The sequence below is a fragment of the Ammospiza nelsoni genome, chromosome 16 (genome assembly GCF_027579445.1).
Source record: "Ammospiza nelsoni isolate bAmmNel1 chromosome 16, bAmmNel1.pri, whole genome shotgun sequence".
Taxonomy (NCBI): Eukaryota; Metazoa; Chordata; class Aves; order Passeriformes; family Passerellidae; genus Ammospiza; species Ammospiza nelsoni.
The window spans coordinates 18,154,723-18,181,713 of NC_080648.1; the positions used below are offsets into that span (position 1 = coordinate 18,154,723).

General features: G+C 48.9%; 1 protein-coding gene across 2 annotated transcripts; it reads left to right on the forward strand.

Annotated features, from left to right (window-relative positions):
- The first annotated feature begins 1,078 nt into the window (after positions 1-1,078).
- Positions 1,079-21,065, forward strand: TTC1 (tetratricopeptide repeat domain 1). 2 transcript variants are annotated; one of them, XM_059483476.1, is made up of 8 exons: positions 1,079-1,107; positions 1,906-2,232; positions 10,241-10,301; positions 11,365-11,477; positions 11,673-11,709; positions 13,419-13,567; positions 15,474-15,528; positions 20,773-21,065. In XM_059483476.1, the coding sequence occupies exons 2-8, from the start codon at positions 1,915-1,917 to the stop codon at positions 20,904-20,906; spliced, it is 867 nt and encodes a 288-aa protein (XP_059339459.1). In that variant the 5' UTR covers positions 1,079-1,107; positions 1,906-1,914; the 3' UTR covers positions 20,907-21,065. The 2 variants fall into 2 exon arrangements, with proteins under 2 accessions (XP_059339459.1, XP_059339458.1); XM_059483475.1 differs by lacking the exon at positions 1,079-1,107 and adding an exon at positions 1,278-1,520.
- The last annotated feature ends 5,926 nt before the right edge of the window (positions 21,066-26,991 follow it).

Genomic DNA, 26,991 nt, shown 5'->3' on the forward strand with positions numbered 1-26,991 from the left:
CCCGGCCAGTCCAACACCGCCCCCTGCGGGCTGCAAATCCCCGATCCCTGCGTTCCCCGGGCTGAACGCGGCTTCAGTGCAGCCTTTCCAACGGGACGGCTTCCCCCTGGGGCAGCGGGGAGCTGGGTATCCCGCGTTCAGTAATCAGAAATAGTTATAATTGTAATTATAATAAATAATGAAAAGGTATGTTCCAAATTCTGGGTTTTATCAATTCAAATTATCACCTGGCTCATGTTGAATCTTCTGCTGTGGGCAGCAGTATTTAGAAATTTCTATAATATATAACTTCTATAACTTATATATTTCTATAATATATAACTTCTTATTATTATATAACTTATATATTTCTATAATATATAACTTCTATATATTGAGAAACTTCATAATAATGAGAAAGTATTTTCCAGATTGCTGAGGTTTATCAATTCCAATTATCACCTAGCTCGTGTTGAATCTTCTGCTATGGCAGCAGTATGTAGGAATTTCTATACTATATAATTTCTATACTATATAATATAAGAAGGCATAATATTATAATATGTAATATATTTATAAATATATTATTATAATTATATATTATAATATATAAATTGAGAAGGTATTTCCTGATTGCTGGGGTTTATCAATTCCAGTTGTCACCTGGTTCTTGTTGAATCTTCTGCTGTAGGCAGCAGTTTTTAGGAATTTCTAAAGAACCACTCAAGCGCAAAACCTCCAGAGTCTGCGGCTGGTTTTACCCAAGGGTGTTGTTCCATCCCCTGGCACAGTTCAAGCCTCCTTTTGGGCTCACATTTGGAATACCTTTAACATTTTAATGTTGTGCAAAACCAGAATGGGGTGTGAGGCTGAGCAAGAGGAGCATCATCCCAAAGTTCCGGGGAAAACCCGAATATTCCTGAGCTGTGCAAACATGAAATATTCACGGGAAAAAGTCTCTGCCCTCCCTCACCCGTTCTCACCTGCGCTCCCTGACGTCACAGCAGAGAACTACAGTTCCCGGCATGCCACGCGCGCGCCCCACCGCCCATTGGCTGTCGCTGCCGGAAGCGGTTCTCGTGCCGGGGGCGTGGCGGAAGCCGGAAGCCGGAAGTGCGGCTGGCGCAGGTGAGTGCGGGCCCTGGGCTCGGGGTCCGGCCCGGCCCGGCCCGGGGGGACCGGGCGGGACCCGGCGGGGCAGGGGAGGATGGTCCCGGTCTGCACCGTCCCCTCCGCTCCGGGCAGCGCGGGGCGGGCGCTGCGAGCCGGGCACGGCGCCCCGGGGGTCGTGGTGGGGCTGGAGGGGCCGCGCTGGGCCAGCCGTGCCGGGGCCGGGGTGCGGGACCGGGCCCGCGGGGCTGGGCTGGGCTGGGCTGGCCCGGGGATCCGAGCTCGGCAGTTCCCGCACTCATGGGTGCAGTGCCCCGGCCCTGTGTCCCTGCGCGGGACGTGGAATGCAGGGAAGTTTCCCCCGCCCCGAGAGATGCGAGTTTCCCTTAAGGATGTCAAGAGCACTTTAAAGATTTGTAAATGCGGATAAGGTAAATTCAGTCATTAAGTACGTGTAGATGTGTATAAATATGCAAGGGAAGGGGCAGAGCAGGGCCAGGCTCTGCTCCAGGCCCAGCAGTGCCCAGCAGAGCCCCTGGCAGGGGCTGAGCCCAGCAATTCCCTGCCCAGGAGGCAGAACCGCCCTGGGCAGTGCCAGCCCTGAGCAGAGCCCAGACAGGGGTGGGGTCTCCTCCCGGGTGTTCCAGAGCCACACAGACCCCCTGTGCCCCGTGTTTGGGAATGCAGGGGGTGGCCCCAGTGACCCCTGTGCTCCCCTCCAGCCTCACCCCCCGGTGCTGGCATTTGGTTGCTAATGAGTCTGTTAATGATGATTACTGAGTGTCACTCCTTTGTCACTGCCACAACCCCTGCCAGGAGCCCAGCATGGAAGAATTTAAAGCTGCAAGCCCACTTGAGGAGTCACTGAATCACCTGAAGCTGTCGGATCAGAAGGCTCCAGAGACTGCCCCCAGGGATGGCCAGCACCCCCAGAGCCTGGACAGGGGCTGTGCCCCCTCCCCAGGCCGGGATCCCTCAGAGGAGTGCTTCCATGACTGTCACGACTCCTTTGGGGCCAAGGGAGCTGTGCTGGATGATGAAGGGAACGCTCAGGAGGACGGGAGTAGCTCCAGGAAGCAGACAGAGCTAGAGGAAGAATACTTGCTAGAACTAGAGAAAGATATGCCAGAGGAGGAGAAACAGGTAATGCAGAGCACAGTGCAGGTGTGAAATGTCTGTGTGCAGGTGTGAAATATCTGTGTGCAGTGATCTGTGTGTAGGTATGAAATTGTCTGTGTGCAGTGATCTCTGTACAGGTGTGAAATGATCTGTTTGCAGGTATGAAATTATCTGTGTGCAGGTGTGAGATGATCTGTGTGCAGTCAATGTTTGGAGTATTCTGACACAGAGGCACCTTTAGAGCCCTTGAGTTTGACTGTTCTAAATTCCCTCTTTTAGGTAGCAAATGTTTGTGCCTTTCTTTGCTGCTTTCACTCCTGTTCCAGGGCAGGTTTTGTGTGCCTGAGCAGTGGGTGGGGTGGCTGTGACTCAGAAATTGGTAATTTCAGCACCAAAACTCCCCCTGTTGCTGCTGTCACTGTCTGTGCATCCCGTGATTTCCCCTGAGTGCCTGCAAGGTGCCTCTCTAAAACTCAGCAGATTTCAGGATGGTTTCCCTGAAGGGTTGGTTATGGGAATCCAGAGAGCAGGGTTCCATTGGAGTAGATCCCTGTGGGTTATTTGGGCTTTAGTCAAACAAACCCACATTAAATCTGTGAGTTTGATTTCACTGCTGTCACATTGGACAAGCTCATCCTGCAGCAGGGAACAGACAAATGCAGTTTCTCATCTGTGGAACCAATCTTGTGTAAATACACAATTTCCTTGAGGGGGAAAAGCAATACTGGGGAAGGACAGCATTGGGCAGAGTCCCCTTGGAGTAGGAGTGAGACTGAAAGTGCTTCTGGTGTGTGCTGGAGCTGCTGGGAATCCCTTTGGATCTCAGATTGGGCTCTGAACGGGCAGAGTGATGCTGCCAGTTGTAATTCAGCAGTGAAGCATGGCAGTGGCAGTGTCAGGAGGTGTTCTGGGCCATCCTTTGAGGATTTTAGTGCAAGCCCCTGCCTAGAGCCAGGGGCATCTCTGGCACAGCCCCTCTGGCTCCCTGTGCTGCTTTTAAACTATGCTGGAAACTTTTGTCCTGTGTTTAATTAGAATTTCCTTTATTGCAGAGCCCTGAGCATCCTGGAGTCCCTGTGGGAAGTCAGGGTCTTGTTGTTGCTGCTGTAGGAAGGAGTTTGTTTGATTTGTTTGATTTGGGTTTTGCCCCAAACAGGGCATTCTCCAAATGCATCTCTCAGGTGCTGAGCAGAGGGCAAAAATCCTTCCTTGACCTCCTCACACACAAACATCATTTCATTGCCCTTGGGTTTTTTCCAGTGGGAGTGAGCAGTCCCTTCTTTCTCCTTGTGTTTATTGCTGTCCAATGAGGAGCACTGTCAGCTTGAGTCACACTGGGGCTGCAGCACCTGCCTGGGACTCCAGAGCTTCACAGACAAACTGCTGAAAACTGGGGGGAAATTGTTCTGGAACTGAACTCTGAAAAGAGCAGCAAGCCTGGCAATTGGCTGGGTTGATTTTCCTGCTGTTCCTGGTTTGGGTGTATTTTTAGATAATCATCTCATTTTGCACATGGATCTTTGCCTGCTGTCAAATGACCAAAATAATTGGGAATGTTGAGTCTTGGCACTCAGCTTTGTGGAACTCCACTGAAAGGGGCTATGGCAGTGCAAAACAACAACTGCTTCAAACTGGGAAGGTTTCCTCAGACAAAGGCTGGAGGCAGCTGAGCTCTCATCTTTCTGCAGGTTTATTTCCAGTGGTGAACAATTCTGCCCTTCAGGGTGGTTTGTGATTTCAGCTACCCTAACTGAGGGATTCTGTCTCTCACCAGCACCACAAGTACTGCACCAGCAGCTTTTTATGTTCCTCTGAGAGATTTCTGAATCTTGCAGGTTTTCAGATGTAGTTTTATTCTCTAGCAAAGGATTGCTGGCATGATACAAGCAGAGCTGCTTGTGAATGCAGAGCAGAACCAGGAGCTCAGGCAGTTGTGACAGCCACTGGAGTGGCCTCTTCCATGATCTCCCCCTGGCCAGGTCACTCCTCAGTTGCTGCTCCAACTCTGCTCCTTGTACTTGCTACTGATGGCCATGAATTTATTTTTCAAAGTGCAACATTCTGTATATTCTGATTATAAAAGTTTCTGTTAAATACTGCAGCTTTTAAGAAAAAGTCCTGCAGTCCCAGGCTGAAAACAGTGCTGTACATTCATTTACTGAGAGCTTTTTAAAACCCTTACAGCCTCCTTCCAATGACTCAAAAGGTTGTTTTTTTGAGAAGGGCAATGTGATTTTTCATTTATTTTTATTGCAGCTGCAGCAAATGAGACAGAAATAGTCAGGAGTGGTTTTTGGCTGCTGAGGTGGGGAGCAGCCTCTCAGCAGTGCTGGGTCATGGTGAGCCCTCAGGGGCAGTGCAGCTCTGAGGGAGTGGCTCAAGGGAAATCAAGCTGGATTTTGGGATGCAGGGCAGTGCTGGTGGAAGCAGACATCAAACAGCAGCCTGGTGCTGGCACCTGGGGAGATGGATTTGATTTGGCTGCCTGTCTAAAGCACAAAATCTCCCCAGGAGCTGGTGTTGCAGCACCAGCCACAAACTGGGCTCAGGGCACAAGGAGAGCTGGGTGTGAGCCCTGCCCCAGCCAAGTTTATGGAGTTACACCTCCTGAGCTTGGGGTTTTGTTCCAAACCCCACTGCTGTGTTCAGCAGCTGGAATAAACAGGCTCTGTGGAGTGGTGTTCAGTAAAGGGCTGTAGGAAAAGCCTCTGATTGATTCTGGAGATGCAAAGGCAGATCCTGGCCTGGCTCTGGGTGTTCCAGGTTCCAGCAGCTCAGAGTCAACACTCACCTGTGCAGAGGCTCTGCAGCTCAGAGGGAAGGAGAGGGAGGGATTGTGTGTTCTCTCTAATTACATTTCAAGAGCCACACACAGGGAGATTTCTGATGTTAAGCAGCAGGATTCCTTCCAGGGAGACCCTGAGAAATCTTCTCTTCACAGAGAAGCAAAATAAGAACTTGCAGGGATATTAAGACACAAACCTGTAAGAAGTTCTCAAAACCACAGCCTGGTTCCTTGCCTGGGGTTGCACCTCAGCATTTTAAGGATTGAAATTCACCTTTGCAGGGTTTGGTTGTTGTTTCACAAGGCTGCTGCTGCTGCCTCAGCAGGGGCACTGAGCAGCAAATTGCTTTTGATGCATTCCAAGCAGATTTTTCTGGCTGCTTGTCAGTGACAGGGATGGCTTTGACGTGGGGCTGCTCTGCAGAATGAATCTGAGGACACCCAGCAGCTGTTGCAGGGTCACTGTTAGCCCTGCTCTCAGGGCCACCCTTTCATGAGGAGTTTATCCAGTGCAGGACTCCCAGTCCCTCAGCTCCTCCATCCTGGCAATGCTCTCCTGTCCTGTGGCAAGGACTTCAGCAGCTGGCCTCTCATTTTGGATTTGGAAGCCTGTGTTCTGTGAGACGCTCAATAAGTACCCAATATTCCCCTGAGCAGTTCCTCCTCTGGCCTCTCCACGTGCCCTGGGCCTGCAGCTGGCTGGATCACAATTCCTGTTCTGACAGCAGGAGTGGGTCAGCAGCACAAGCAAGAGGAGATTCTTGAGGAGTCTATTGTGAGCAGCTCTGTAAGAGTGTGGTAGACTGAATTTAAGAAATAAGATTTTTGAGTGATGCCAGACATTCTTGCTGGGCTAAACAGTAAAATTTCCTTTTTTTAACCCCCCTGTTTCTGCAGGCTGTAGGATATGTTAGAGAAGTGAAGACATTTCCTTTAAGCTGCCCCCTCCTCACCCTTCCTTTCCTCCCTGGGCCTTTGGGTTGATCCTATTGTTTCCATAAGGGGAAGTTTCTGTATAGAATAAAACATCCTGTCACATGTTGTGAGTTAAAGCCTGGACAAGAACATTTGAGCAGTAAATCTGGATCTGCTGGAGTCATTAATTGCAAGAGCTGCTGAGAAGAATTTAATAAAAGCTGGCATTAGAATCTCCCTGTGTGATTTATAATTCTTTGAGTTTTAAACAAACAAAACTTTTGCTGAGTGACAATTTATTAGGAAGAGGGAGAATTCTCCCTCCATGTCCCTTTGTGTGCTGCCGTCTGATCTGGGTCCTGAGTTCAGTTGTGCATTTCTGTGCAGGGAGTGCTGCTGTCACATCCCGGCCTTTCCCCGCTGCTGATGGGTTTGTGGGCAGCTCCTGTCCCTGCACAAAGGGATCAGTGGCACTCTTGTCACCCAGCGAGGCCACACTGAGGCTGGGCTTAACTGGGGCTGCCAGCGAGGGCTCTGACCTCCTTCCCTGCTCTGGCACTGCTGCTTCCAATTCCATCTGGGGATTTGGTAGAAGAAGGAGCAGAGTTCTTTCCCATGGAGTCCCAGGGAGCAGGGCCAGGCCAGGTCCATCCCTGCCACTGCCCTGGCACCTCCCAAGGGCAGCTTTGGGGTGACTCCAACCTTAAACTGAGATGCAGAGCCTGGGATGCAGGATAGAGCAGTAGCTTCCCAAAACTGCAGGGGGAAGCAGACAGCTGCTAATGAGGGACTGAGCAGTGGGGCTGGCAGCTGAAAAATGCATTCCTGGTCTGTTTCGAATTCCAGTTCCTGTGCCCCCTCTGAACTGCAGCAATTTGATGTCCCTGGTTTGGGTGACCTTCCCAAGGGACTGAGGGGCAGGCTCACTGGAAGTGGAACCTCTGCAGAACTGGAGCCAGGAGCAGTTCCCAGCAAAGGGAAATCAAGGGATCAATCCCAGCACAGCAACAGCCAGAGGAAATGTTGGGGGCAGTGTCACAAACTGAGGCTGTTGTTCCTTCAGCTCCCACTGCCTGCTCAGGGATTTCACTTCCAGCACTTTCTGTTGCATTGCTCGCTTCCCAAGGAAACAGGGAATTTGTGGGTTGCTGTTATTATCATTTTATAATAATAATGTTGTTATTATTATAAAAATTACATTTAATATCCAAATAAAATTGATTTATAATTATACAGTTATAAATAAATTCTATAACATTTTATTTCATATCATGCTTTTCTTGTTAACCCTGAGTGCTTTGGCAGAGCAGCTGAGGTGCAGGGATTTAGGTTTGTGCTTTATTGTCACAAGGCCAGGCTGTCCCTTGTCATGACTTGAGATCATCTCCAGCAGCCCTGGCTTTGCCAGGCATGTTTGGGTTAAATACTGATTTTTTTTTTCTGAGTAGGGGATTGGAATTCAGTATCCAAATTTAAACATTTCTAATCAGATCCTGTAAGAATCATCACCAGTTACATTCAGTTGTTTCTTCTGAACTTCAAAAAAATATTTAAACCACATCACAATCAGTGCCTGCCATGCAATTTGTCATCTTTGCATTACTAAAATTCACAAAAACCCCAAACCTTCAGATTTTGCTGCCACTGAAGAGCAGAAAATGCTTCACTGGGGAGCTGTGGCTGCCTGCAGGCTGTGTGTGAGCAGCCTGGGGCAGGAGCAGGCCAGGATGGCTTTTCCTGGGAATCTGGGACTCAGGCTGACCTCGTTCCCTGCCAGGGAGGGATGGCAGCCCCTGGGTGTTGGGGGCACACTGTGCACATCCCTCGGGACTGATCCATCCCAAATCTGCTGGGAATTCCCCAGGGCAGGGCTGGAGTGCTTTGGGGCTTTCCCTGGATCTCAGCAGCTGAAATGGAAATCCTGGGAGTTGTTCTGTGCTAGGAATTTCTGTTCCAGGAATGTCTGGATGAGGAATAAATAATGCATTTCTTTCACACCCAGCCTGCTTTGCAGGGCAGTGCCTTCAGCATTGAGGCGCTCATCCATTTTTCATGCTCTCACATTTTGTGGAAAAGCCAGAGGAATTGGCTTTGAGATGTTGCTTCTTGGTCAGTGATACCTGAAATGCAAATCCATCGATGTGCAGGAGGTTCCCTGCAGACTTCTCCTTTTTAAAAATACTTTGGCCACTCAGTTTGGAAGTGAAACCCATAAACCAGGGATCTGTTGAAATTGTTGGTCAGGCTCTCACAGAAAGGCAAGTTTTGAGCCATTGCTGCTTTGCAGGGAGCTGAATTAATTACAAAATCATACGCAGAGCTCTTAAAAGTGCTGCTTTGTTGCTTTGTTGTTTTTCCTTTTCCTCCTTTTTTAGTATAAAGCTTATTCTTCTGAAGCTTTCTTGCTGCAAGTCACTTTTTATATTAGCATTTCATGTATAATTAGGGTAAACATGTAATATTTTAAAATAATTTGGATAAAATGAAACAAAATATTGATAATGCAGGTGAAACTTTTCATCCAAATCCCTTGATTGCAGGGTTTCTGCCTCAGGACTGCTGTGAGCATGCTGTAGTTGTGTTGATGATAGAAATCCTTTCATTCTTGTGGAGCTGTAACTGAGCCCTGTGCAGCAGAGAGTGCTCGTGGCACTGAAAGGCCACTTCTAAATAGGTCATGAGCAATGAAGTCAGTGGGGTTTGTGTTTCAGGCAGCCCTTCCCCTCACTGAGGGCATCTGTGGAGATCTTTCCAGCAGGATCCTCATCTCAGGCCTGCCCTGTGCTCACATGGGGCTGCTTTGTTCAGTGCCACGAGAGCCTGGCATCATTGTCACCCTTTGTGCCCTGCAGAATATTTAAAATGCCTTTTTGTGGGGTCCAGGCAGGAATTTCTGTCTGCTCCCTGGAAAACTGAGGTGTAGCAGTTCCACATTGCCTGTGCTGAGCAGCAGAGCTGTGCATTACACAGAGATTTGAGATTTTCATGCAGCCTGAAGCATGGAATTTGCGTGTTCATGTTTAGAAAGCACCAAGTGTGTCCCTTGGGGTGCTGTGGAAGGGTTTGGGGTTTGTCAGCCCTCCCTGAGCAAAGGCACTTCCTGAACAATTGCGTGGTTTGTGTGCCCTGTGTTTGTGGGGTTTCTTTCAAATGTGAGCAGTGATGGCTATTGGAGGAGCTGTTTAATGGGCAGTAGGAACAAATGTGATGGTGTGGGCATGTATCAGAGGGGTCAGGTGAGATTCTGCTGTGGAATCATGGCTCAGTGTCCTTCCACTGAGGCTGATCTGCTCTCAAGGTGTGCCAGTGGTCAGGGGAATCGATCCCCAGAGGCACAAGAGCAGGAGGGAGAACCTGGGAGTTTGAGCTGTTTGTCAGCTCCCTGGCATAGCTGGGAGCTGCTGCAGTGCTCCACACTCTGTACTATATTTAGCTGTTTCCAAGGAGATGTTCTGTGTGATATTGATAATTGCATTAATCCTTGATTCACACAATCTGCAGGAAAGGAAACTGCTCCTTTTCCTACTGTTGGCTTTTTAATTGCTCGGTGATCTGTCATTTACAGACACCTCCATTGAAGCCCTTTGTGTGCTGGGAGGAAATCCAGAGCTCCAAGGCTGGCTTTTGTACACTCCTGAGCTTGAGGGGTGCCTGCCCTTGCCTGCTTTGTGTCAGGACTGTCAGGGGTGGCAGGGATGGCTCGGGGACATCCTGGGTTTCTGTGTCACAGCCTGGGAGCCTGAGCCTGGCCTCCCCTCGGGCCAGGATATTCATGGTTGAGAACACAGCTCTGCTCACACGTGCAGCTCCCACTGCACAAAGAACCTGCTTCTGGGGGTTCACTGACTCCCCCTAAGAAATCTTTCAGGGCAGAAATCTTTCTCAGCCTGGACCTTTTCCTTGTGCATCTCTGAAAATAACCAGCATTGCTGAGGTGGAATTATTTCAAGCAAAACTTGTGAGACTTTACATTTAAAATGCATTCTGCACAGTTGACCTGCAGTGAGTGAATTAAATGGAGTTGGAAAGGAGAAGCAAACAGCCAGTAAAAGCTGATGTGTTGGTTTAGAGCATGGAATTCTCCATGGATGCTCTCCCTGCATCCTGGTGGCTGTGGAGTGGAGCTTTTTAATTGCCTTGCTGTTACACTCCACTGTTCCATGGATATAGAAAGTATTTCATGTCACAGGGTCTACAAGCAGATCTTGGCAGAGTTAAAACTCTTCAGGTTCTGTTTCATTCTGCTTCCCTTCCATACTTTATTTGGAGCTGCAGCTGACCTACTTGCTCATTTCAGTGGAATACTCTGAGACATTGTCTTTCCTTTTGTAGAAAAGAAGAAAGGAGAGCACGGGGCTGAAGGAGAAAGGAAACGAGCACTTCAAGAAAGGAGGTGGGTTGGTCATGTCTGAACACCCTGTGGGTGTTAGATATCCCACATTAGTACTGAGCCATCGTGGGGGTGCTGCAGGAAGCTCTGAGGAAGCCCTCACACCATCCTTGTTGAATTTTATCACCTCTTGCATTTTCTATCCAGCTCTAGAGAAGAGACAGAGCTATCAGAGCTCCTTTAGAGGTGTTTAAATCCAAAGGTTTGGATACTAAAGCAGGATTCCCATGAAAACCATGGATTTTGGACTGCCTTCCAAGAGCCAGGGTTTCCTTCACTGATCAGAAAAGGTTTCCCTGGGGCTCTGAGTTGGGCTGATGGTTGTGCTTAGAACTGATGCAAGATCTGGGGCTCTGTAGCTGCCTTGTACCTTTATACATTGATTTTAGTGAGCAAACAGAAGGGGGGAAGTGGTTTTGACACCTGCCTTTGATTGAACCTGCTGTGGGTGGAGGATTCCCAGAGAAAGCAGGAATTGCAGTGCCTGCCTCCCTCAGCAGGACACAGGCAGGGAATCTGTGTGCCCTGGGGAGCAGGCAGGAGATGCCTCATGGAGTCCTGAGGGAACACAGCTCTGCAATGATTGAGCACAGCTCAGGATGCTCTGGAAGGCATCAGAGGGCAGGAGGGAAGTGCTCAACCCAGGAGAGCCACAGGTCTGCAGTGTTGCTGGGTCTCACCCCAGGCCACTCCTTGATCTTTCAGTCAGGTGAAGATGATGTGGCCATAAAAGCTCCCTGCAGCTGCTCTGGGCAGTGCAGTGACAGCTTTCAGCACTTCAGCCAAAGGATTCCACCTCTGCTCAAAGAGGAAACAATGTCAGGGATGGGAATTACATCCACTTCTGCTGCACTTGGTGCATTCAGCTCAGTTTCCTGCTTTTATTAGCAAAATTAAGTACATCCTAAAATAATCAATTGTATTTATGAACTCAGTAATGATCTTTGAGAGCAGCTAGTGATTCTGTGTCACATCAGCAGATACTGAGAACTGTTTCCAAAGAGCCTCATCCATGGGGTTCAGAGTTTGAAATAAATGGTTTGGTTTGGGTTTTGTTGCTCTGCAGACTTTGGAGAGGCAGAAGAGTCCTACACCAAGGCCCTGCAGATCTGCCCAGCCTGCTTCCAGAAGGACAGGGCTGTTCTGTTCTCCAACAGAGCTGCTGCAAAAATGAAACAGGTCAGTGCTGGCTTCATTCTGTGTCACACTGGACTGAGTGTGGCTCAAATGCAATTGTGAAGGGATCAGAGCCCTCCAGTCCCAGCTGTGCCCCATCCCCACCCTGTCCCCAGCCCAGAGCACCGAGTGCCACCTCCAGGGCTGGGGACATGAAGAAATGTGACTTCAATCTAACAAAACTGTTTTGTGTTCTAGGACAAGACAGAGGCTGCCCTGAGTGACTGCACCAAAGGTACTTTTTCCTCTCTGTGCTGTCCTTGTGCCAGATTTTTGTACATAAATTGTGTCATTTAGTGCCTTTACTGCAGAGCTGTAATTTTGGGCATAAGGGTTTTTAAAGAACTGAACAGAAAGCACCTGATTTGTATTACTTATTTTGTAAAATGCCTGTCAAGCCTTTCCTATCTGCAGTAATTTACTTTCTATTATCTTGTACCATAAGGCTGCAGTTTGTCCTTGTTTTTAAGAGGACAGTCTTTTCTGTGGAAACTGTTTCCCACACCTGTGATTTCAAACCCACTTCCACCTGCTATCCCCCCCAAATCCTGGTTTAATCCCAGGTTCCAAAGAACTCTGTGGCTTTATAGAGTTAACAGCATTATCCAATCCCTTTCCTGCACAGCTTTTGCTTTGTCACCAGGGCTTATGTTCCCCTGTTCCTGCCCTGCACAGTTCTGTCTCTGCACCTTCTGGTGGAATCAGTTCAGCTGTGCTTTGCTTTATTGCTTCCACCCACTCACCCACCCTCGAGTGTTTGTTAAACTCCCTGTGACAGCTGGGGAAAAAATCCAAATTACCAATCAGAGCACTAATCCAGTGGCTGTGTGCCAGCCCTGCCTGCACAGAAATGGGAGCTGTGCTTGCTGAAAGGGCTCCTGGAGGTACCAAATCTCCCTGGCCTCTCTCGCTGGGGCTTTGCCTGGTTTGGAGCTGCTGCTTTCTGAAAAACACCTTGAATTTTGCAGTGGCTCAGAGAAAATCAATGTGCTTTGAGCAGGGAGACTTCAGCTGCCAGGGCCTGACACTCCCCAGGGACTGGAGCACAGCAGAGCAATTCAGTCACCTGCAGCTTGCTGACTGTGCCATTGCCTTTGTCCTTGCCAGAAGATAAACTGGAATATTCACCTGGATAATCTGAGATTTAATTGTCCCCAGAACCATTTTAATGAGCTAGGAATTATAAAATGGACAGAGCTCTTTCTGTGATGAAAAATCTTTCACATTTCCAATTTCTGTGGTGAAATCTTTCACATTCCCTGTTTCTGTGGTGGAAAATGGATGAAGGAATTCTTGAGGAATTACCATGTGGAGGTGACTGCTGAGTTTAGCATTCAGTTTGAACTGTACTGCAAAGAGCCCTGGCTGCCAAGGGAGTGAGGGGAGGAAGAGCTGAGATTCAGATGCCCTTCTGCCAGCTCTCAGGGCTGAAATCACTGTTTGTGCATTCCCAACACAACCTGAACTGTTTGATATTAAATTCAGAAGAGCTCCAGAAATTCTCCTGGAGTTTGTCTCCGCTTGAACTGAGATAAGCGTGGCAAGGCTGATTTTCCCTGCTGTGTGTGTCTGGAGGGATGTTTAACTTTAGCTGCAATCTAATAATAGCCACTTGCTAAACACACAAAAACTGAAATATCTTGCAGGTCCTTAAAGTTTCTGTAGCATCACTTAGAATCCCTGCACGGATAGGATTGCACATTTAAAGCTTTGTGATCATAAATCACTTCCATCTGTGAGAGGTTGTGGACATTAAATGAAACATGATCATGAGACTGTCCCAGGCAGCTGCTCCTGAATTCAGCTTAGCTTTAAGCTGTGCCTCTGCTTGATCCTGAGTTACATTCTAAGGACAACTTACAAATGTAATACACACTTGAGAATTCATTTGAGGGCTGGGGAAATGTTTCAAGTACAATCCTGGGCTTTGCTTTTGTTTTGCAGCTGTGGAATTAGACCCTCACTATGTCAGAGCTTTGCTGAGGAGAGCAGAACTCTATGAAAAAACAGAAAAATTAGATGAAGCTCTGGAAGATTATAAGGCAGTCCTAGAAAAAGACCCCTCAGTTCATCAAGCCAGAGAAGCTTGCATGGTAAGCTTAAGCCTTTCAGTGAACTTTGGCCTAACTTATTTTTCATTATTTTAGTTCAGCTTCGCACCAGTGAACCTGCAATGGATTCTGCCTCAGAAGGAAAAAGAAACTCACGTGCATCACCTGCAGATTTGTCTCTAAACCCACTCAGAATATGTTGTTACAAAAATCTTCTTGAAAGGCTTAATTGTTTTAAGTCTCCATTTGGGAAAATAAATCATTAGCAGTGATTGTGCCCCCCTTTTCCCCACACTGTGCTGTTGTAAGTGACAGATTAGGAACAGCTTTTATGGCATATTAGGCAAGAAACCTTGCCTGGAATGATTTCCTGGGGGACTGGATCAGTTGCACTGATGGCAGAAAATATTCAGCTTAACTGTGTGAGTGCTGTTGGTGGTGAGGGGTGACCCCATAAAACAGCTGAGCTCCCATAAAGGACCTGGAGCTGGGCTGGGGCTCCCCCTGGGCCAGGAGCAGCTCCCCAGGGAATGGGCACAGCCCAGAGCTCCAGCAGGGTCTGGACACTGCTCCAGGGATGCCAGGCTGGGGTTGTTGGGTCTGTGCAGGGCCAGGAGCTGGGCTGGATGATCCTGGTGGTCTCTCCCCTCTGAGGATAGCCCAGGATTCTGAGTGAGACCCTCAGGGCTGGCTGGTTGGAACCCCAGCACTGTGCCTGGGCCCCTGCAGAGCCAGGATTCCTCCCAGTGGCTGTGCCCTGATGATCCCACAGCAGGGCCCTCAGCCAGCCCCAGCAGGGAATCCCCAGCAGGGCTGCTGCTCCTTCAGGCCCAGTTCAGAATTTATTCAATGTTTATTCCTGATTTCTGTGCCTGGGCAGTGCACAGGGTGGGGTTCACCCCCTCCTGCTCCCTGAGCTCCTTGGCCAGGCAGAGCCTTTGGCTGCAGAGCCCTTTGGACAAAATGCCCTCAAATTCCCCTGCTCTGGCATTCCTTCAGCTGGTCCTTGTCAGATTTGAGGGAAGAAGCAAACTATTGAGACTGAAGCTTAAAACTCCCTTCTTGAAAACCTATTAAGGAAATCCTGACAGCTATAATTTCACACTTTTCAAACACTCATCATAAATCTCTAAATTTCGTAATGAAAACCCCCCCCCAAGTTTCAGCTGTTGACTCCACATACCTGGTTACATCTCTGACCTGGAGGAGGCTGAGAAGCTTTGCTCTGCTGTCAGGTAAAAGTGTCTCTGCCTTGCAGGAATATCACAGGATCTTTTCCCCTCACTGGCAATGAAAATGATGCCTCAAGAAAATCTGCAAATGGGTTTCATTCACAGTTAGAGCAAATCTTCCTCCTCCCTGCCCACAGGAATGATCTCACACTGCTCTAGGGAATGTCATGACCCTGTTAAATGACAGATTAAAATATGAAATGCACAATAGTTCTTTGGTTCCTGATTTGGTACCTGCTCCAATACTCGAGCACTGTTTGTATTTCAGGAGTGCAGAGCTGGGGTTCTGATTGCAATCCTCAGTTATTTTTGACTTTTTCAATGCCAGACTAAGCAGTTTGGAATTATCATGTTTGTGCTCAAATCCACCCCTATTGCTGCTTTCCCAGAAAGTGTCATTATATGGAAGCAGTGGTTAGGGTTGGGTTTTCACAGGTGTGTAACTGATGGGAGAATTTCAGCCTCCACACAGTTTTGAGGGATTTTAGGGCAGATGAAGAGATTTTCCAGAAACTTCTGTACTTTGGGATAAGTATCACAGACATCAGATAAAAATGGGTGTCCATAAGGCATTCCTGGAGTGGGAGGTGCTGAGGCTCTGCATTAGCAGTGTTCTGGAACTGCACACCAGGATTTGTGTCTGTCACTGCTGATGTCCAAAATGGGAGCATTAGTGAAAGCAGGGATCTGATTCCAGTTTTTCTCTCTCTCCACAGAGATTACCACAGCAAATTGAGGAGAGGAATGAAAAATTAAAGAAAGAAATGTTGGGTGAGTAGCATGTACTTTGATAAAAACCTTCATAATCTACTAGGAAAAAATGCATGAATAGAATCTCTTGTATGAAATTTAAAGGAGATAAATCTGAAAGGAAATATTTGTTCAGTGTTACACAAAACTCCTGATTTCTTTATAGTTCTCAATTGCTTGGTTTCACCTTCAGTAAATTGGAGACAAGGAATTCTCCCATGCAGAAAAGGCCATTATTCCATTTAAAGAAAGAAAAACCCTTCTAAAACAATTTCATATTGGTATGTAAGAGGTGGGGAAGGTGATTTGACACAGCCCAACTGCTCAGCCCTTTCTTCCTGCAAATAAACCCTCAAAGCAAACATTCCCATGAAAGGGATAAACCAGGGCTTGCACTAAACCTGTGCCTAAAGGAACTCCCTCAGCTGGAATAACTGGGCATGTTTGATCTGGGGGCTGAAGAAATAAATGTGATTCTTTCTGTAGCACTTCCAGCCCAGAGACCTCCAAGTGTTCGTGTTTGCCTTGATTTATTCAGCATTTCATTGCCTTGATTTATTCAGCATTTCATTGCTGTTTGGTTGGAGGCTGAATTGGACCCAGCCAGGGTGAGCACCAGGAGTGGAATTACCATTCCTAAGGCAGTGTTTGGCTGCTCTGCAGAAAATCAGGTTAAACAACTCAGTCTTTCACACTGATTCTTGGTGTATTTGGGAAGAAGAGACTGTTTCAGCTTATGCTGATGTTTCTCTGTAATTTCTTTTCTGCAGCCTCTGGTTTGCTCTGGCTTTGTTCTGCCCTGACCTAGCAGAGTGTCAGTGAGGCTTTGCAGAGCTTTACAGGATCAGAGCCTGCTTCCCCCATTGTGCTGAGAACAAGCCCCAAATAAAGCAGGTTAAGGGTGATGGAGCTATAAATAAATGACAAATGCAGAAATCTCCGGAAGGATCAGGCCCATGGGTAGGACATGGGGTGGGTTTCAGCACAAAGTAATATGAAAATAATTCCTGATCTTTGCTGAACTCCAGAGGGCCTCACTAATCACAAGGGATTTGACTGGAACAGTAAATCCAGCCCCTGCACTGCTGCTTTTTTCCTGGGTGTCAGACTAGGTGGAATTTCTGTTAACAGTGTTAATACTTCAAAAGTGGCAGTTGAGATTTCAGGTCTGGGCTGGGCTTTTGGGAACCACTCAGACTGTTTCTGTTGGGATTCTGGAGAGAGAAATCCCTTCTCAGTGATGTCACACAAGGAGTTCAAGGAGGCAGACTGAGAGCAGGGTAGGACAACACAGAACCTGTGTTCACCCCCAGCCTCACATGTGTTGGGTTGTCACAGCTCTGGTTAAGTGACAATGATGGTGGCAGTGGTGGCTGTGGCTGTCACACAAACTGAGGGGTTTCTATAAAACATTCTCCTGAAATGAAGTCAGGAATGTGGGCAGCTCCTGCTCCTGAGTGTTCCAAGGTTCTCTGTGTGCTGTTGTTAGGGGAGGCAGTGGGGATGCCATGGAGCAAGGAAACACTCCCAAGGTTTGCAGTGCTGCAGCTCTGTCTGAGGTCAGGAAAGCCCTGAAGGGGGGCTTGGATGGGAGCTCAGAAGGAGTGGGAGAAGAGAAACTCGATGGAATGTGGTGGTTCTGAGATTCCTTTGTTTTGTTGTACAGTGAATTTGTTTGAAGCTGTTTCCACTTTCCCACCCTTCCTGATGGCATTTCCCACTGCCAGGATGGAGCTGGCTCGTGGCTCTGTGGCTGGAGCTGGGTGACTGGGCTTGGGCAGTGCCAGGGGGACATTCCTGCCTTCCCAGGGGGCAGCTCAGGTGCCTGGGTTGAATTCCAGACTTTTGGGCTCCAGCACAGCAAGTCTGAGGCATCCTGATAGTTCAGGCCAGGCCTGCAGCAGGAGCACTGACTCTAAACTGAAATTAGGAGCAGTGTCCCAGTCTGTGCTTTGGCTCCTTTGGATCTTGAGCTGATCCTCAGGCAGTGAATTGGCCTCTCCTGGTTTTGGTGAGCTTTCATTCTTTCAACTCAAGCAAGGCCTGGGTTGCCCAGCCATCTCCACTGTCATGGAACTGGAGCTGTGTACAAACAAAGCCAGATAAATGGAGTGCATCCTCCTCCTTCCCAAGTGTGCTTCCTGTTTCCCAGGGCTGCAGCTCATTTCTGTCAGAGGCTGAACCCCCTGTGCAGTGCTTGTGTGTAAATAACCCAGAGCACACATTCCTGGCTGGATTTTCCTTCTGGCCCATGTGACTGTGAGGTTGATGTCACCAGAAGAATCCTGGTTTGTGGCCAGGCCAAGCCCTCTGGTGCTGTGTGTCCCTTCTGCAGGGCTGACTTTTGTATTTTAGTTCTTGCCATGTTTGATCAGCCCCTTGGCACTGAAGCTTGCTCAGGATGAAGGGAGCCCTGAGCTCACATCAGAGAGCTGGACTTGGGGCAGGAGATGTGAAATCCAAGAGGCTTTTCCTTCTTCTGAGCATCCTCTGGCCCAGTGACTGAGGGTGTGAACAGTGACCATTCTCTGGGGTGTTTTGTGTTTCTCTCCTTAAGGCCAGCGATTTGCAGTCTTGTTCAGAGACTTTTAGAATTATTGTGATATCTGGGAGCACTCCTTTGGGGAGAGGGTGTGGGGAGAGGGGGGCTTTGGAATGGTTTTAGCAGTCTGGGGGCCAGAGCTCCTCACCTGCCCAAAAGAGATTTTTCCAGCTACCTGAGATCAGCAAAGACATTTATCAGGCTTTGTGCCTAAAGAATTATGGGGTTTGTTTGGGTTTGGTTTTTTTTTTCTATTGACAGTTATGTTGTGTTTGCAGCTGAGCTGCTAAACCCCAACCCTGCACAAGGTGATTTTAAGTAGTTAAATCAGAGCCAAATTACAGTTACAGCTCAGTCCTCATTTACCATTTAGGGAAGGGAGAAGGATTTGCCCTTGCTCTTTTAATTGCTTAAAAATATTGGTAATACAAGAAGTTACACAGAGAAGAGACCTCATCAGGAAATTTGTCTTTTCTCCAAAAGAATTCTTTACACAAGCAAGATGGAGCTTTTCAACTTCCAAACCTCATATTAACACCAGCAACTAAGCCAGAATTATTGCCAGAAAGACTGAATAGCAATTAATTTTGGCTGTTACATCTTAATGTAAATTGTGAGTAATCTTTTCCTGCATCTGCCTCTTTCAATAGGGTGTTGAATTGCAGTTTAGGTGAGTAATGAATCACAGACTTCTGAGCCCTAAATTCATTTTTACAGTTCTGTTTTCTTGTTAACCTCTGAATATTTGCTTTGGTGAAAAACCTGAATGTGCTGGAGTTGCAGGTGGAAAATAAACAGGGTGTGTTTGAAAGAAAAAGAGCAAAATGTGTGAGAATAAGGGCAGAGGGAGGAGAGGGTGACCCTGCTTGGGGACAGGGAGTGGTGGAGGCTGGGCAGCCTCTGCAGCTGAGTCCCAGCTCCACGTGGTGCCTTTTCCTTCCTCCCAGCACAGGCTGTGAGGGAGCTTTTCTTTAGGAGGGGGTTGCAGTTCACTACAGCCCTTAATTTAGGGCTGAAAGGAGCTGTGGGAGGAGGAGACAGAGCTCCCCTACAATGCTGGCTCTGTGTGTGCCAGGACAGCAGCAGCAGCTCTGGGCTGGAGTGCCCGGAAAAGCCAAGGCTTTCTTTGCCTCATTAACAATTAATTCAGTGTGGCTGCCCCAAGCCTGCCTGGGGAGGGACAGAGCAGGAAGGTGAGCTGGGATGTGCTGCTGGAATTATCATAAAGCCCCAAGCCCTGCTGTGCTGGGGAGCTGCTCCAGCTGCAGGGGGTGTTTATGGGTTTGGAAAAGAGCATCCAGCTTCCTGCAATTGGAGGAAACCTCTCCAGTGTCCTGCAAGGCAAGCTCTGCTCTCCTGCCCAGCTGCAGTGCTGGGGGCCTCCAGCCACGCCAGATTCTGCAGGATTCTCCACTGAGACACTGCTCACCCCAGACCTGAAGCTCAGCCCTGGCCAAATGTTTGTCCAGAAGTACAAAAAAACCTCTTCATGTCACTCAGACAGATGCTACCAAAAATACTTTCAGGGTGCTGCATAAAGGGATAAATGTCATCTTCAACAGGTGTACCTTAAAAAATAATAAAGATGTACAAAGAGTTTAATCCTACCTGAGCTGCTGCTGGACTGACTTTGGCCACATCCCTGAACCACCTCATCTGTGAATTCCCATTAAAAAAGTCAAGTTGAAGGAAATTTGTGTCTCCCCACCCATTTGCTTTGGTGGGCTCAGGGTTTTCTTTGTCCAGATACTGGGAAGAAATCCTTCCCTGTGAGGGTGGGCAGGCCCTGGCACAGGTGCCCAGAGCAGCTCTGGCTGTCCCTGGATCCCTGGCAGTGTCCCAGGCCAGGCTGGACACTGGGGCTGGGAGACCTGGGACAGTGGGAGGTGCCCCTGACATGGCAGAGGTGGAATAGATGATTTTTAAGGTCCCTTCCAGCCCAAATTCCAGGATTTCACTTGCCCCAGAGGCCCAGGGGAGGTGAGCACAGTGCCAGGGAGTTCTCAGGACTCCAAGCCCCTCCAGGCAGGAATAGCTGTGGCATTCCCAGGTGTTCCAGGCCCTTGGCTGCTGCAGCTGCTCAGTGGATTTTCCATGGCAGCAATTTCTGTTGTCACACTCAGCTCTCAGCAAAACAAAACCCATTCCCTGAGGATCAGTGCAGGTGGGAGCTTTTGGAGAGATGGGGTATGCCTGGGGAGGCAAACCTTGAGAAGGCTTCAACTTGTCCAAACTTCTGCTTTTCCTTTGGGAAATCTACAGTTCTACATTGAAACCAGGAGGAAAAGAATGTTTTTCTTTGAAAACTGGCCATCTTCTTCCTTTGCGTTGTCATGCCAGGGGTTTGTGTTCAGCCAGCAGTGAAGTTGTTACCTCTGCTTCCTGTTTGACTTTATCTGTTCTGTAATTTCTATATAGGATTTTTTTAAAGGATGTCCTTTTGTTGTCCTTCCCCTCTTACAGCTGTAGCAAGATCCATTTTCCAGAGTCAGAAATCATGTGTGATCCTTATACTGACAGGACTTTATTAACTCTCATACTCTGTGCATATTTAACAGTGATTTTTGATTCTCCTAAGAGCCTGAATATTAACAAAATGCAGAGATTTCCTCAGCATTTACCTGTGCTGGATAAATCAGCAGGGCTGGGCTGTAGCTGGGTGGAATTCCATGGGATTTTCCTCTGCTCAGCTCTCACTGTGTTCTTTTGGAACGTCACTGCAGGCAAACTGAAGGATCTGGGCAATTTGGTGCTGCGTCCCTTTGGCCTGTCAACAGAGAACTTCCAGATCAAACAGGATTCATCAACTGGCTCCTACTCCATCAACTTTGTTCAAAACCCCAACAACAACAGATAACATGGATTCAGTGTGGCTCTGACATCCCGTGCCAGGATCCAGCAAACCAACACCCTCCACCCCCAGGGCAAGAGGAGACTCAGCAAACTCATTTCCCAGCTTGTGAAATTATTTGCAATGTGGATGTAAAGCAACTCGTTCAACTTCTCATAGTGATAACTGTGTCCAGTGTGTGATTTATTCTTTTTTTTTATTTATTTTTCCCCTTCCCTTGCGGTGTTTGGCTTTTCCAAGAGGCAGTTCCTTGGTTTGGCCCACTCAGTGCTGGCAGCAGCAGCTCAGGGGAGCCCAAAGGCTGGGACAGAGGCTGGTGGTGTCCTGGGGAAGGGGAGATCCAGCAGCAGCACTGCCCCACCCTCAGCTGGGTGGGACTGGCCCCTGGACACAGCTCTGCCCTGGAACCATGGATCTTCCAATAAAGGCTTGGTACTTCTGCTCTCGGGCTTGTGAGGTTCTTGCCTGGGCTGAGCCCTCCCCAAGGAGGGTTTGGTGTTGAAGGTCCCACAAACAACACCTGGCAGGACACTCACAGGAAGCACTGGGGTTTTTGGTCCTGCTTGCAGCAGTGCTGTCATTTAACTTCATGCCACCCTTCCAGCAGTTGGTTTACTGGGCATTAATTTTTCTGAAGGCAGCAATGACATTTTGTGCCTCCCTCTCCATCTGCACACCTTGTAAAGGTACCTCCAAATGCAATGGGCTTGTCTGGGATCCATTCAGGTTGCAGGGATGCACAGGAGTTGATTGCAGAAAGTCTCCACAGTAACTGGACCTTGAGGACTTGGAAGTGTTTCTAGAATGAGATGACCTCTGAGGTCCCTTCCAGCCCAAACCAGGGCATGATATAAATATAAATAGTACAAATATAAATATAAATACATATGTATATATAATTATATATTCTGTTGTGGTGGTTCACTCAGGTTTTGGAGAAGGTGCCTTTTGTAATTCCTGCTTTCCTGGGGTTTGTCAGTGCTGAAGTGCTTGCATTGGAGGCAGATTCTGCAGTTGTCTCCATGCAGATTTCAGTACATGATTTAATTAAATAATTAGCAGTGGCTGCCTTGGCTATTGGGTGTCATCTCCAATTCATTTCAGGAAGTCTCTGTGTGTCTGAAATTCAGGAGGTGCACCTTTCACTGAAAGGAAAAGCCTTCCCAGTCACAGCAGGTTTGGTGCTTTAATGTCATTTGTGTCTTTGCAGCTGTGCCGCGTTGTTTTGATTGTTAAACTCTGTCCTGCTGCATTTTTAGTTTAGTTTAGTTTAGAGCTGGGCCTGGGGTCGGATCAGCTGTGAAACCTCTGTTGCTCTGCAGGGACGGTTCAGTGGTTTGGGATTAGTAGAAATGTTAATAATCTTCCCTAAAACCTGGAGCAGTGCAGAGCAGAGGTGCCCAGGCTGCTGCAGGGAGCCCTGGGCAGGGCTGGGTTCAGGGGCACCTGCTGGCCCTGGTTCCACTCACCTGCAGCATCCCAGCACACCCCTGGCATGGACAAAAATGGAATCACTTTGGAGCTACCCTGGATGCTTTAAATTTTAATTTTTTTAATAATTCTTTAACATTTCCTTGCTCTGACCAGTGGGTTTCTGTCCCTGCCCACACTGTGTGCAGTGTCACTCACCTGTGGCTGGCTCTTGTGCTCAGTTACCAGTGGCCTTTTCCAACCTGCTGCTCCAGGGACAGGATTTCTGTTCCTTCCACTCTGTTCCTGCTTCACCCCTTTGAAAGCCTGGGGAGCTGCAAATATTCGTTCTCAGCTGGAGACTGGGGAATTTCTGGGAAATAGAAGCACAACAAAGCTTTTGAATTTCCTACCTGCTGTGCAAACACATCATCAAATCATTGTGCAACTCCCCTGCAGGATGCCTGATGTGCACCTGGAGTTTCCAATGAAGGGAAGGGCACAGGAAGCAAGGCTGCAGCTGATTAGTGTTTGTAATTTAATTGGATTGTGTGAAAGTCACTGGGAGTTGGGCATGCTGGTACTGAGAACTCAAACCTCCAGGTCATCCCTGCCTCCTCAGGGCCACTCTCCAGCTGGACCAGAAACCTCTGGCAGGTGTTACCTGCCAGCACAGCAAGTTCTGCTCCAGGCAAAATTCCAATTAATTGCCTGAAAGTCCTTTTGCATTGTCCAAATCCTGAACAAGTGCATGTGTCTTGCTTTGGATTTTTAAGTGGTTTTTTTAATGTCTAAACTAGTCCTCACAGCTGCCACCAGTAGAATAACTGGTGCCTCCTCCTGGTGCCACTGGCCACAACTCAGGGAGTGCCAGGGAGTTTTGAGTCACACTTGTTGGATTTACAACCTCTACTAGGAAAAAACTGGTTTATGAAACACAATCTTTTAAATACAAGTGCTCCTCAACCAAACAGCTCCTTGCTCAAGTGTTCCAACAGTTACTCACCCTCCTGGTAACCAGCATGTGCCTCCTTTCCAGCTGGAGTTGTCCATCCTCAGCTCCTGCCTTTGTTCCTCCTTCCTTTGCCTGCCAAACACAAAACCTTTCAGTAGCTGGCCTTTCCCCTGAGGTGTTTGCACAGAAATAAAGGTAGTGTTGGTCTTGTCCATGAGCTGGGTTAGTCTCTCCCTACAAAGAACTTTCTCCAGGATTTCCATAACATTTGTGGCTCAGACCTTCCAGTATTTGACACCAGAACTGACAGTGGGATTTGTCTCTGCTTTATGCAGAGGTTCTCACTCACTTCTCTGTTTGTCCCCTCAGAGACTTTAATCCTTTTGGCTGCACATGGGCTGAGGTTTAGAATCACAGATTGCCAGGATGGTTTGGGCTGGAAGGGACATTGAAGCTCATCCAGTCCCATAGGCCAGGGACACCTTCCAGAGACCAGTTTGCTCCAAGCCCCATCCAACCTGGCCTCATTCCAGATCCTGCTCATGAGTCCCAAGTTCTGACCCTCAGAGGAGCTGAACACCTGCAGTTCCCTCTGTCCCACCGAAGATTTGGAGCATTTAACATCTCTTAAAAGATAGAAAATGCAGCTCCCCAGTTCAAATCTTCAGCTCTGTCCCCCAAAACCCCAGCCCCAAGGGAGGCAGCCACACTCCAGGCACAGCCAATCCCTCCTGCCCAGCAGGATCCAAAATCTCCCCCAGCCCAGCCCTTGGGACATTCAGGATTTGACAAAGCACCGAGCTTTGAAGCCCAGTCCTTCCCTCCTTGATTAACACAAAACTTGCTGGGATCTACCTGCCCCTGATTAGCACAGCCCCAGCCTGGGAGAGAGGAGAAGCTGCTGGTCACCAGCTCCCAGGCTTTAATTAGCTGTGTTATTCCCAAGGGATTACTGCTGCAGCCAAGAACCAATTACACCCCAGTGCCTCCCTCCAACAGGGCAAGGATGCACTGGGGCACATTTAATGTGCAGCATTCATACGTTGCTCATTCACAAGCTTTCCCTGTTTGGATGAATCCCAACATTTTCTTGCTCAGCAACTTTTTCCCACCCCAGGCAGGGCTGTGACTGCTGGGGGGGCTCTGGGCAGCGCCTGGCACAGGAATTGTGGCACTAAGCCAGAGGCATCACTGCCTACCCTGACAAAGATTAAAGGCTCTAAATCAACTGAAAATTAAAATAAACCCCTTTTTTCCTGATTCTGCACGTTCAGTGGGAATCTCCCAATGGGAAACCATCTGCAGCTGCAGCCTGGAGTCCCCAGAACTGCATGTTTCTCCCCCTTTGTTTCTCAAGGAGACAATTCACAAATCCTGCATTCCCTAAATGGATGTAGCAGGATTAGGTTTGCCTTTCCTGGCCTGCCTGGGCCCAGTGCTCTGCTCCTGCTTCCCAGGACTCCCTCCTGCTGTCCATGGGCTCTGGGCAGTGTCTGGGAGGGCATGGGGCTCCAGGAGGAGCTGTGCCTGCTCTGGGATAAGCACACACTGGCCAGGGGAGCCTCTGTTCCTGTCTCTGGGCAGTGAAGGGCAGCACCCCCTCCCTGCAGACACTCCAGGGAACAGGGATGGCAGGAAGATGGGAAATGCTGGTATCTCATCTGGGCAGTGCCTGCTGGCAAAGCTCCTTAAGTGTATTCCTGAGTGGTGCTGGGAGTGCCCAGCAGGTCCCTGGGGAGGCAGCGGGGCCAGGCCTTTTCTAATTGCATTTCTCCTATTTCCATGAGCTCCTTTGGCTGTGACCCTCCATCCTGGGGCACTTCTCTGTCTGAGGGAGGGAGAATTTCAGTATTTGGAACTTAGGGAAAGGAGGAGGCTGGGAGCTCACAGATTCCCTGCCCATGGCTCCAGCCCTGAGCTGCCCTTGAAGCATCAGCTCTCGCTGTGCCCCAACACATTTGTGTCCCTGCTCCCAGCTGGAATGCAGCTGAGGCCTTGGAGCCTGGAGCCAGCAGCAGGTTTTCCAAGGCAAGATGCAGCTGATGGCTCCTGACAGGATCCTGCAGTGTTAATGCGGAGAGTGTGAAGTCCAACCCCCCAGTTCTGCTCTCACAGCTCATGCCCAATGCTGCCTTTTTAAAGGCAGCCACAGCCAAGCGAGTGAATCACAGATGCCTCATCCCCATCCATCCGAGCAGTGTCAGTATTCCCGGGGTCTTATCCTTAGCATGGCCCAGTATCCATCCCTGCACACTCTGGGGCCCCCAGCCCCTTCCCCTGACAGCTCAGAGCCTTCAGTGTTTGGATGAACCCTCCAGCAGGAGCAGCCTCACTTAATATTTAATGACCAAGACAACCACAGGCAGAAATTCCAGTCCCCAAGCTCTTAAGATGTGGAGCTCAGCTGAAAATCTGGATTTCAAAATCAGAACTCCTGGGCTTGGAATATTTACCCCAAATCCAGAACATGCCAAAAACCTCTGCAGAGATACCCAGTCTGCACAGAGCACCCACGGCTTGTGCTGCAAAACCAGCAAGGAAGGCAAAACAAAGAGCACAGAGACACTCAAGGGAAAAGCAGGAGCAGAACCATAAAAGCCGGATATGGAATGTGAATAAACCCCGCAGTACGACCCAGCGAACAACAGCAGCCTTTTCCTGGCTCCCTGCTCTGCCTGCAGAACACAACAGAGAGATGAAATCCCAAAACAACTGGAGCAGGGACAGGGGAGGAGGACACAAACCCAAGGCAGTGAGGGGGAATTAGTGCCAGGCCCGGGTTCTGCCTGAGGGGCTCAGTGCTGGCTCAGCACCCAGCACACCTCCCCTGCTGGATTCCTCCCAGCCTGGGCCATTCCCAGCTTCCCACAAAGCCCTCAAGCACAGAAAGGCCTCTCCATGCAAACCTGGCACTCTCCATGAGGCAGATGAGCCCAGGGACCCTGAGGGAATCAGGAGCCATGAGGGAATCAGAAGCCATGAGGGAATCAGAAGCCCCGAGGGATTTGGGAGCCCCCTTAAGCCCAGCCGGGCCTCACCCAAAATGTTCCCAAATACAGAGCATGACAGTGTGAGTTCCCAGTGCCGCTGTCACTGAGCCACAATTCCCTTCAGCAGTGGCCCTGTTGGTCTCACCCTGCAAGCTCTAAACTCTGACCCCTCACACTTTGGACGAGAATCTCTCCAAAGCCCTCGTGCCCGCATTAAGCATCGCCCTTTTGATGCCCGGGGGCAGCAGCAAACGCCATTAGAGGGGCCTTGTGTGGGCTTTGTGTGGGCCGCGGGTCACCTTTATCCCTTTGCCAGCCACTGGAGTGAGGATTAATCCACGGAGTAATTGCAGAGCTCTGCAATCTGCCCGGCCAACCTCTCTGGTGGCTCCGTCCCCACAGCGCTGCTGCCAACTCGGTGTCACAAAGGAGAAACCATTAGCGAGCAATTACACTTCAGCAGGATTTCCCCGCCTAATGAGGATCGCCGGCTCGGGAGGAACTGCTGCAAGGCTGAGGGAATAATGAGAGAAAGGGGATGGGAGTTCCTGTAATCCCGACAGAATGAGAAACAACCATGAAGGAAAAGAAAACCATCTGCTGGAGCTGTGCTCAGCCACAGCCAGATGTAGGTGTTTGTCACAGCGCTCCCAAAGCACCCCAGGCTGAGCCAACAGCAGCTCTTCACAATAAAATCGATTTTGGGAAAAACTCCTCATTATCCACAGCAGGTCAC